Source organism: Periophthalmus magnuspinnatus, chromosome 17 (assembly GCF_009829125.3).
Source record: "Periophthalmus magnuspinnatus isolate fPerMag1 chromosome 17, fPerMag1.2.pri, whole genome shotgun sequence".
Lineage (NCBI taxonomy): Eukaryota > Metazoa > Chordata > Actinopteri > Gobiiformes > Gobiidae > Periophthalmus > Periophthalmus magnuspinnatus.
This window is the reverse complement of record NC_047142.1, coordinates 14183311-14195932: the sequence shown is the minus strand read 5'-3', so window position 1 is coordinate 14195932 and position 12622 is coordinate 14183311. Positions and strand designations below refer to the sequence as shown.

The 12622-nt window shown below is 39.0% G+C and overlaps 1 protein-coding gene across 1 annotated transcript in view; it reads right to left on the bottom strand.

Moving 5' to 3' along the window:
- LOC117384736 (cadherin-18-like) overlaps positions 1-12622 on the bottom strand; it is a 145095-nt gene that overhangs the window by 119308 nt on the left and 13165 nt on the right. Inside the window, exon 2 of the mRNA XM_055228284.1 lies at positions 7847-8853. Within this exon, the coding sequence (XP_055084259.1) occupies positions 7847-8509 (663 nt within the window). The 5' untranslated portion in view covers positions 8510-8853. The remainder of the gene's footprint in view (positions 1-7846; positions 8854-12622) is intronic.

Genomic DNA, 12622 nt, shown 5'->3' with positions numbered 1-12622 from the left:
CACAATGCTGAGCTGATGTGCACTGAGGAGGTAATATTTACAAAGTGCTGTACACTCATCATAGAATAATCATAGAAAAGCATAAAAATAGTATACAGTGAGGAAGTATACAAAAAGAGACGAAATAAAGCAACCAGGGATCAATTAAAAGGATAATTCAAATTGGATCATAAAAAAATAATAACAAATAAATAAATGGATAAAATTTAAATAAAGAATAAAATCAAATTAAAAACAGTTAAATGAAGGCCAATTGGTTAAAAAAAATAAGAGTTTTTCAAAGTGATTAAAAAATGCTACTGATGATGCTAGTCTCTTCAGACCAGTAAGGATCCATCACCCTTCCTTCAGAGTCTCAGCTTTGGAAGATATGCCTTCCTCCTGGAGCCTGGACACTGGTGGTGGTCAGGAAAGTGCCAGGAGACTAACTAAGATGAAAGGTGGGGGGAGGATGATGGGGCGGAGGTGAGGCGTGCCGAACTGGATAGCTGTTGACTAGCTGGGGAGAGAGTTTTAAATGTGGGACACTGTGTATTGATTGGTTGTCATCAACACTGAAAATCCCATCCAAAATGCAGGGACAATATTTATACTTTGCAGTGACATCATTCTGGGGGTACTCTAGATTTATTGCTATTGGTGGATTGTTCAGCAGTTACCATGGCACATTGCACTCATTAGCAAATACAGGCGGAAATGTTTTTAATCTGAAAACTCAAGAAAAAATACAAAATGGATTTAAACAACATAAGAGCCTGTGATCAATAAGAGTAAAAAAAATAGCTCTTGACTGTCACTTTATGTAAGAGAAATTTGTTTAAGTGTACAAATCATCTCACCTGTTGTAGCTTCAACCAAGTCAGCTCTTTCTGGCCAAATTGTGTTAAAATAAAGCTCAGATTAAGTCCAACTTGAGTAACAGAGCTTTTAACAAAGTTCTGCTTTCAGTTAGCGTCACACCCCGAGGAAATGTTGATGACAAAGTATGACTAAGATGACAGCTGCAAAGTATCATTATGCGCAATAAACACATTTTTCTCGTGGGTCTGTCTGCTATATAGTTAGAGAATTTATGACACCCGTGAAGCATTATGTTAAATTTCAGTATTCATATAAAACTACTTAATAAAAGAAACAAGTCTGCTGATGTCCATGTTAAAAAAAACTGCAGTGTCCAATGGGAGCCGGCATAATCGTAAACATCATCACAACAAAGAGCCATACAGTTGTCAGCACCTCCTATAGATAGCTACACATCATGCTACTGAACCGTGGATTTTCTTTTCATTTGCACCAAAATGACTATGTGACGCTGCCGAATCCAAATACAACTTCGGTCGGATAAATGATGAGAGGAAACAACTATAACATGGATAATAGCTCTAAAAAGTCAATTTTGCAGAATAGGCCTGCTTTAATAATACTCTTACATTTATTTTTTATTAGTCTAATCATAACTCTTGTTGAAGTGAGACAGGTTTGGGTCATTGTTAACATTATGGTTACTAGACTGACTCTAACATCAACATCTGCAATTACTGACAACGACAGCATGATATTAACTGAAAATATATCATCTATTCTCCTTTTAAGATGAAATACTAACAGTTCTACCAAAATTACATTGCCAGTTGGAGTTAGTTATAAACAAAACCTTGTAGACGATGTGTTCAGGGTCACACCGTGAGTATAGGACATGTATAATTGAGCTGCTCTGTGAAGCATGGCCACAACCGTTTCCTCCGCTCACCCGCTACACCGCAAAATTTTTAAATATTTACCAGAGAATGAAACAGCAGACGAAGGGAAAAAGCAAAATTGGGTTTGAGAATAAAAACAATTGTGAATGTGGTTTGGAAAATATGAAGAATGGAACAGTTTGGTGATGGTTTAAATGCAGAGGAGTGGATGGGTCTATAGTGTTAAATACTTGATGTCCACAGATATGATGACATATGACACAAAAGTGCTCTCAGGCGCAGCACTAAGTCACTAAATGTTAATGAAGGAATGAATGAACTCGCATGCAACACTAAAATGCATTCATCTTATAAAGCGCTTTTCCAGACGCTCAAAGTCGCTTTACAATTTTGTGCATTATTCATTCACTCCTTAGTCAGTGGTGGTAAACTAATATAGTAGCCACAGCTGCCAATCTGCACCAACAGCCCCTCTGACCACCATCAACACATGTACCACGTTCATACTGAGCAATGTGTGTGAAGTGTCTTGCCTAAGGACACAACAACAGTTTTTGCCACTGCTGTCCTACTGTGGCACCTGTTATTCCCAAATGTTTCCCATTCAAGCACTAACCAGGCCCACTAGAGCTGTTTGTAGGTTTAAGCAGACATATGCCTGGAAAGATTAAATGCATCTGAGCAGAAATTGGTTATATTTGAATTGAAGAGTCATGCTCTACGTCTGACCCATCCTTCAAAACCAATGGGGCAACCTGTCAGGAGCAGATCTTGGAGTTGCTTTGGTCAAAGATTTTTGCTATATGGGTCCCAGGCACAGGCAGAACATGCAAACTCCATACATAAAAGCCCCACTTGGCCTGGAAATCAAACCCCTGGACCTTGTTTCTGTGAGGCATGCAGTCACATAAACACTTAAATGTTGAAAATATAGAGTTTTATGATATGATGTTCTCAGTGATGCAATGCAAATTATGATCCATAGGTATCATAAATTATTACTACATACTAGAAAAAGCACAACATGTCTTCTTTTATAAGTGTAATATATTTGTACATTTATTTAGGTATATATTTAATGACAAATAAATGGTTCAAGGAACTGTATGTAGCCTGCGCTCAGAAGCTCCAAATAATAAGCTACAGAGGCTGCACTAACCTCAACTGGATTTCAGCATTGAAAGTGGCAACCCAAATCAAAGTCTCATGTGAGGCTCATTCTGCTTTCTGATTGGATAAATGTCTTGAGTAACAAAACACCAAATCATGACATGAACTTGTCCATCATGTCCAATATTTATGTAATTAATAATAAATCCACATTATAATTGTTACCAGTAAAAGCTATATTTGATTTGAACATGTTTACCTCAAATCTGGGGACACAGATTGGCCATGTTTCTGGAACCTGAAGTCAAAATCTTACATACCTCTGCTGGAAACCGCAGCTCTGCCATAAAGCCACATCACTGAAATGCATTAGCAGAGCCTAGAGGCAGGGGGCTGTCAGTGAGTCCCCTCACCTCCACTGCCTGTGTGCTGGTGATGCATTCAGGAGGTGTACAACTCTGAAGCGCTCACAGCTGTGGGTGTGTGGGCGGACCAGCTATAGCCCAGGCCGACACTCCAAAATGGCCAGACAACTCTCCGAAGTCTGCTGCACTTTGAACATGTCCTGGAACCAATGAGGAGTGCCACAGCTGTAATGGAGTCTGACTCACACATATGGTGGAAGTACTCGCCAAAGGTGTGGGGTAGAGAACTGGGATGGGTTGAAGATGATTTTGTATGCATTTGGAGAATACTACTCTGAATGAAATCAAATGCTGTAGTGTTTTGGGTTTTTTTCACCTTTACCAAGAACACAATAACAGTACTGGTTGGACTTGAGATCAACTGAGATGGAACTGGGATGCCACTCTATTGGTCCCAATTTAATCATTTCTTATGGGCAACAATAACTGATTTAGGCTCATTGTAATAGATTTTATTTACAGAGAAGCAATGTTTTGGCACTAGACCTGAGCACGAGCATTACGCACGCCCTCCCCAATGACCTGACTACTGATACACAAATTTTTATATGGTGGTTCCCAACTTGGAAGGGGGCTCCAAGTTGACTCTTATGCTTTAAGAAATATTAGAATGTTCTTAGCTTTTCAAAAACATACCTGGGGTTGTGTTTTGTTTCATTCACACATGTTTTAGTAACCCTTTCTTGTTTGACTGTCTATATGTCCAAAGCTCAGAATGCAAGTTAACAGCTACCTTTTACTTTTTGTTCAGTGGAGATTGGCAATTCCAGGACTCAAAATGTCCACATGATTCTAGTGAAGGTGTATGGAGTTTAAAAACGCAGTGGAGCACTTTCTTTATTACCACATGACATCACAAGGTGGAACAGAGTGATTTATGTTTGAGAGAAAAACTGAAAAGCCTATATATGCATGTTTTGTGTGTGAAAAAAATGTGCAAATGAATCAAAACACAACTATGGGTATGTTTTTGATGAGGAAACAACATAATAACATAGATCAGTAAATAGCACAGTATGGGCCCTTTAAAGAGCTTGATTGTTACTAAAATTAGATGAGCGTTTGTTGTTCACTCCTCCGTACACTTCACACAAAAAATCGTACATGTGAATACAAGAGGGTTGTAAGAGCTTGGAACTAGTTAGATAGTTTAAAATAGGTTTGAAAATGAGGTATCCTGGCTTAGGGACCATACAAATTTAATTTTTCTGTTAAAACTACACAATCTTGTTCAATTAGAAGCAGCACAAATCATGTTTGAAGTAAATAAAAACTTATTACCACCCAATCTTCACAATGTGTTTAGGTGCTGACAAGGGGTCCGTAGAGAGGTTTTAATCAACCCAGAACATGGACCTGTGTATCAGTATGCGGTGCTCAACTGTAGAACAGCTTAACGGGAGCTTTAAAGGATTGTCTAGACATTCATTATTATAAAGCACCGTGCAGACATGAGGCATTCAACCGCTATAGGTTAGACGAAGGGCAATAATTGCACTTGTGGTGAGCAGTATTGTAATGTTGTACTTAAAGCAGACCTATTGTGCATAATCAACTTTTTAATCATGTTATAGTTGTTTCTCCTCACAGTTTCCCCTCTTAAAGTTGTATTTGGAGTTATTCATGCATGTTTGAGCAATCTTTAATAGGTTATTTTCGAGACACTATATTGCCGATTAACTGCTTTCTCTGTCTGCAGTGTACGCCCACTTCTCTGTACTTACTTCATTATCCAATTTTTATTTTTTCTTAATTGGTGATACACGTAGGATTTAGCAGCGTTGCATAGTCATTTTGGTTCAAATGAAAACAAAAAAAAACAAAAAAAACTTTTCTCCTTGATTGTTAAGTTGCATTATATGTTAAAGACACATGTTAAAATATTAAAAAATAAACGACAAGACAATGTTGTGACACCCACTAAATTCTATGACCATCTTGCTCTTATTCCCATCCATTCATTATACAGAACCTGGCCATTCATATTTTACTCTTCATTTCTTGGTGCATACTGTACCATGCTTTAAAAGGCCTGAACCACTCTGACATTTGTAATCGCCCCCTCTCTCCACACATCCCCACTCCACGGTATCACAGGAGAATTAGCCTCAACACTTTTAGCCCATTCTCCTCCAAGGTCCAGGCTCTGCATTTCTCCATCTCCTCCCGATTCCTCCGCACTTTTCCTCTCAGCTCTTTCAGAAATATGTTTCAACGCCGCGAGCGAGTCGATGCCATAAAGCTACATTTCTAAGATCGCATTTGCTGCAGAGGGAAAGTCAGGTTTTCTTGGAGAGTGAAGAAAAGAAAAAAAAAGATGGCGTACAATGTGAAAAGGAAGTTACCCAGAAAGCATTTGAAGCCCTGCCAAGGTGCTTACGCAGAGGAACACTCACTTCTGGCAGTCTGCCTATAGTAAGGAATATTATGCAGCAATTCAATTTGTGTAGTTCTGAGAAGGTTAATTTGGTCAAATGAAGTGAAAAATCTAACCAGACAAGAGAATGTTCTTCCTACTTCCAGTCAATCAACCAATCATGGCCTGCTTCCTTTACCTTTCAACCAATTACCTCACACGGTTTTCATATAAATGCACTCTTGATTTCCTTTCCTTCGTGTTGCTTTCCCGTAGCTACACCCCTCCTCGCCATGTCAACAGTAGAAGCCGAACCATCACCCTCCTTAGCCTCTCCATCTCCTCCTCTTTGTGTCCATCAATGCAAAGATGTCTCTTTAACTGTCCTTTCAGTAAACTATACATCACACCCATAGACTGTATATGGACATAGACTTAAAGACACCATACTGTTCAGTTCCTGCCATTTGAAGTTAGTCAATGCTAGCAGTTATAGTGGCTAATTAGCAATCAGCTAGTAGGCTAATTAGCAATCAGCTAGTAGGCTAACTAGGTCCACTTATTCTGAGAGTATGATCAGTTTGAGACTATTTAACTTGACTTAACCTTTCTTTTAATCAGTGATCTGACGTTGGTGAACGAGTTGGCTTTTTTGAACGGTTCCTTAATGTGAACCGGATCTCATTTTTGCAAAGAGCCGGATGTTTTTCTTTCTAATTTTCATGCATTTTCATACTGATTAACGCTGAACTAACAAAACAATCAGCACAGAAGCAGAGCAGGCGACACAAGCGAGCAAGCGACACAAGTGTTGTTTTTTTTTGTTTTTTATGTGCGCTAAAAAAAAATAATTGGCATCATAATAACAGTTTTTTTTTTAATAATGATTATTATTGTAGTGCAACATTTTATTTAGAAGCGTATGCATAATTTCAGTGGGTAAACTAAACACATTTTAATTCTCAGTTTGAACCATTTTGACAGATCTGAGCCACGGTCATTTCTCTCATGTGGCCTTCTGTCATAAATAAATCTAAAAAAGAGTCAGCCTTTGAATGGCTTTTTGATGTGAATGAATCCAAAAGAGTCAGATCCTATGAAAGAGCTGAAAGTCCCATCTCTACCGAGCGGCCTGGCCATAAATAGATCTCACTAACAAGTTGTCAGACTAAAAGAAAAAAAAAAAATGAATACAAGATGAATGTTACAAAAGCAGTTTTTGAGTCAGCACTTGTTTTTTTTTTTACTAAACAATAATAATAATAATACCGCATCCTCAATGAAAAGTCAGTGGATCATGCATATAACACAGCTTGCTTATACTAGTTGGTACAGCGTGCCCTTATATCGAAGCACCATCACATACAAAACCAGCATATTTGACTTTTATTTGACAAAACTAGACTCAAGCAGTGATGCAGAAGAATGATTCATGGACTGCAGATGCGAACAGCAGCTGGCACCGGGACATGACATGATGAGATTTTGGTTTCCCATCCACAATCCAGTTCAGACGTTAAAAGAGTACAAATTTGTGATATTATGATAGTTTGAGTTCACTTGCTCTGCTTGCTGTCCACTATTAACCTGTCTCCGGCCAGATTGGTCAGTGTAGCTCTCTGAAGTGAGTCACCGCACTGGAGTCAACATTCCACACCCCCATGACTCCCCATGGTCAGAGCGCACTCGGGTCCTTTGCGCCCCCACCTCCCTCATGCTTATTTCAAGAAGTTGGTGACTTAAATCTTTCCTCACTGTGTGTTCAGCTGAAGGTGTAAAACAGCTGTACACGCTCCACCTGAAACCTCGTTAATCTCTCCCTCACACTTTCACATGTGATAATGCCAAGCCCATATTAGCCAAATGGAAATTTAGAGGGTGTTTCTTAGTAAAAACGTTTTCATGTGAATAAAACGTAAATAAGTGTTGAGGTCTTCGTATCTGGATGTTGGAGAATGAGGTGCAACTCTCATTTTAGAAGACGTTCGGCTGCTTAAGAATGCGTTGTGAATCTGGCAAAGACTTCTCTCAGCATCTTCTTAAAGTGGAAGTTATGAACATTTTGAGAAACCGTTCATGAATGAGTTTCATTGACCTTTATGCCAGTTTTTTTTTTTTTGTATATGGATAGACTCACAGATATCAGGTCAGTCTACAGTAAATGTTTGAACATTTTAAGTAAAAAGCATTAAATCCATTCTACATTCTACAAAAAAACACCAAAGAACCAGAATTAAAACCATATAAGTTCTTACCTTTCCAACGTACTGCGGCTCAGGTCCCATGTGCTCCTCCAAAACATAAAACTGGTTCCAAACCCATCCCCTCTTGGGCTTGTGAGTTTCTTTACTATCCAAATCTTCAGTTTTGGTCAGGTTCTTGTCTGCTCTTGTCTGGGACCTATCCTCAGCTTTGGAGAACTTTACGTCATCCACGATAGGAACGGCCAACGATGAAGACTTGAGTTTTGAATGATTTTTGATCATTGTTGGAGAACTTGAACTAAGACTAGTCGTACCATTTTTTGACGACAACTTACTTCTCGATTCTATAGGAGAACCTATTTTTGATTTCGATCTGCTTGGTAAAGACTTCTTGGTGCTGTTATTTCTTTGTTGCCTCAAGTTAGCTACATATTTGTCTATTGGTTGCAATTTGAGTCTTGAGTTTAAACTTTGGGGATCCTGCAATATGTTTTGGGGCCTACGATATTCAATGGATTCCAATCGACTTTCCGTACTAGTCCTGCTCCAAGGATTGCGTCGAGACTTGGAGGTCATTTGTTGAGATCTTTGGTCAGCTGAAGAACCAGAGATGGGACCAGATGGTTTGGAATCAGCCTGGATCCCATAACCAGTCTGGGGGATGGAGCATAGGACGACCAGCACAGGACCAAGAACGCAGAACCGAACTTTCATTGTAAAATCCACTCTCACCTCCACTTTGCCATGCCACTCAATGAAAAAAATACCTCCAAGAAAGACTTAAAATTCCAAATGGTTGTAGCCAAAATGCCCCAAAATTCAAAATAACAAGTTTCTTTCATTTCCGTCAAACATGATTGGAATAAACAACGGAATAATCCTGTTCAAGAAGGTTTTCCAGTCATCAACATCCAACATGTCTCAGAAGAATTCTAGGAAACACTGAAAGTCTTGGAAAATGGCATCTCTGGTTGGAGTTGTCCCAAATCCATCAGAAAAAGTTTGTTATTTGGGAATAAGGAGGAAGATTGGGTTCCATACAAATCACTGGATGATACCTGGAAAACACAATTTTAAATGATTATTGTAGTAAAAATGTCAAGTCATAATTTAAAATAAACATTCACTATGTTAATAGTCCTGGCCATGGATAAAATCTAATGTGTACTTTTTTTTTTTTTTTTTTTACATTGAGAATGGTCCAACCTGAAGGTTTGTTTTACAAAGCGAGAGAGCCAAAACTACACTACACTTCTATACAAGGATCTGAAGCCTTGTCTACTATACTATGCTAGGTTTAAATAGTGCATGGCAGGCAGATTAGACAGATATATACACTACACTTCAAAAGTCTGGACAAACCTTCTCATTCAATGTTTCTTTTTTTCTCTCTTTATATGTATTACTTTCAACATTTTATATACATATGGAAGACATCAAATATATGATGTAAGATATATAAAATTATATAGCAAAAAATAGGTTAAATAACTCAACTAAACTTTTTTTTCACATTTTATATTCAAATAGTATCCACCCTTTGCTCTGTCGACAGTTCTGCAAACCCTTGGCCATCTCTCAGCAAGCGTCATGATGAAGTCTGCAGAAATGTTTTTTTAACTTCACAGGTGTGCCTTGTCAGGGTCAAGAAACGCCAGGAGTACAAAGCAGTGATCAAAGCAAAGGTTGCCTATTTTGAAAAATCTAAAACAAGTTTTGAGTTACTCTAAGTTTATTTTATGTTAACTAAATTCCATGTGTGTTCATTCAGAGTTTTGTTGCCTTCAGTGAGAATCTACAATGTAAAAGAAAAAAAAAAAAAACATCAATGAAAAAGTGTGTCCATACTTCTGACTGGTCATGTATGCTATATTTTCTGTCATAGAAGGTGACAGAAACATAAGCCTTTTAGCAGCTACTTAGCAACAGAGCTGTCATCAGTATACTCTTGTGTTTATAGAGAACATTATTTGAAAAATGTAATGGAGGAAAGGATTGTTATTGGGCTTAAAGACTTTGAGGTTTCTGATCGATTGTGTCAGAGGCTTTTAGAGAAGGACTACCTCATAAACAGTAGAATACAACTCCAGGTTTGTTTGGTTTTTTGATGAGATAATAATGGTTTAAAGCTCAAAATAGTCAATGGAAGGAGAGAACTATGTAATCTTAACAGTTTGGAAGTTTGCAGTGGTCCAACCTTATCCCTCTCCTCCTTAACGTATTTCTGGCATCCTAATTCCTAATTCATTTCTGAGGCCAAAGCAGAGTTCTAGTGTCAGACCACTGCTGATAACAACTAGTTTGGTAACAGTGCACCAGCATTACTTCCTGGTTTAGGACCCATAGAAACACTTCATAGTAAAATGTACACAGTGGTCTCATTTTGACCCAAAGAGCTGATTTTACAATAAATCTACTTGGGCAAAAAAACTCAGATACAGTCCTATAAAGTCATGCTCAGTTTTTGTACGTAAACAGATCGGTGTGTTCCAAGCTTAATACTTTCTTTAGTCTGCGTCACACCCCCAGGGACTGTTGATGGCATCAGCTGCAAAGTATCAATTGACTGAAAGAGTAGTAATAGTCCAAGAAGAAAAATAAACATGGAAGAAGCAAGAAAATTAGGTGAGAGAAGCATTTGGTTTTTTTCAGCTGCTTCTAGTCTGTTTAGCTTCTATTATCGAGCTGTGTTCACTAATGTCCGCAGCAGTTAGCACATGTACATGTACAGCTAAGTTGCTAAGATTCCACATGTTCTGAGGAGACAGACCAAATGACAGACAGAACAACGCAGAAGATGGACAGAAGTTTCTTTGCATATATGTATGTGTCTAGAAGGTAGACCATAAATGAGCCTTAAAAATGGGGCATTTTATTTCTATGGGGTATTAACTGCTAACACATAACATGTTTAGATGTGTCAAGATCCCGCTCCGTCCTGCCTTTCTGCACTGTTTTCCCCCCTCCCTTCTGTGTCTGAGCCTGGAGCTGGATGGACATTTGGGCTCCTCCCATGCACACCTGCATCCAATCAGTAATCAAGCTGCACCTGGGCAGGACAAACGAGACAGAACCTGACACTCAGCGTCAGATCGTCCGCGTATCCACAGTGACCCCGCTCCCTGGACCCGCTCAGCTCCTCTGTCTCCGACCCAGCTCTCCACGATCGGTACGAATCTCTCCTTTTCTCACCCAGCTCACCTCTACCGGTACTGCTCACCTCGTCTCAGACCCCGCTACTCACGCTCTACTCCTGGACCACGGCAAACACCCTGCTCTCAACTTCCTGATCTATCTACCTTCATTTGCACATTTAAAACTGTCAATAAACATTACATCGTTACGACAAGATGTTTAGATCATATATATATATATATATATATATATATATATATATATATATATATATATATATATATATATATATATATATATATATATATTCGCCAAAAAACAATGTTTTAACAAGTTTGATTTTCGTTTTTGATGCTTTTTTTTTAACATCAGCACTCATCCTGTTAATGACACTACTGCACGTTGCATCAGGTTTGTGAAGTTGCTGTGTACAGTTTTGTATCATGCTTTTGTATATTTATGGAGAATTCTTGTGTGGGCGGAGCATTGCACAGAATCTTACAGCTAACCATAAGGAGGGTTCAAATAGTGCCTAGGAAAAATTGCTAAACTACTAAAACATGCATGGATGACATCTAAAACCTCCTGAGGCATGTGTTTGATGAGAGGACAATGTTATAACATGGTAGAAAATGAAAAAAAAAAACACAAATATGATTCTGCATAACACTGCCTCTTTAACAGCTGTGACTGGTCATCAATAAAACTCTAGACTGTTCCCGCTTTCAAAAAAAAAAAGTAGCATGGCCTCATATTTCACTCCTTCTAGGCCCACTCCAGTAATTCTGCTTTCTCTGGGACTGTCACTCTACAAGATTTATACATGAAGTTTGCAAATCATAAAAAGTGGTGTACAACTTGTTTCCACTGATTCCTCCAGCTATTTCACTTTTTCTAGAGAAATTGCATCATACTGCCACAAATTTAACTTTACAATATCATTCTCCTAACTCTTAAATCCTGAAATATGTCTGTCAGGCTGAGCAAATATTTTGTGGTATTACTTGCATACCTTGCAAACAATATGAGCATTCGGATGGCTGTTTAATCAAAATGGCAAACCGTGGCACGTAACAACATCCAGTAAATTATACTCACTCACTTCAACGAATACAGACGCAGAGTTTGCAGGTTAATCCAGGCTTTATGAGTATGGATTTGTAATATGAGAAAGGATTAAGGCACTCTTAAATAGTGCACCTTTTGTTGAAGTGGTAGCACTAAACGCATAATTACAGTAGTGGGGCTGTTTATAGCTTAGTCTGGGCCTTATGTAAAATGCTGTTTGGGGGCCTCTTTTTGACAAACTAAGGCATTCCTCATATTTAAAGATGTGCAATTAATACAGCACTGGTAATCCATTTAATGCATTTTTGTACTGATTTACTCTGAAGCAACGCAAGAATCAGCACAGAAGCAGAGCAGAGGTCTGGAGGACTAAAGGGGAGAGTGAAGGAGGAGGACCGGGCGGGGTCTGGAGGACAAAAGAAGTGAGTGAGGGGGAGGACGAGAGGGGTCTGGAGGACTAAAGGGGGAGAGTGAGGGGGCAGGAGGGAGTGGGGTTTGGAGGACTAAAGGTGAGAGTGAGTGGGCAGGATGGAGTGGGGACTGGAGGACTAAAGGGAATAATGAGGGGGCAGGAGGGGACAGGGTCTGGAGGACTAAAGGGGAGAGAGAGGGGGCAGGAGGGAG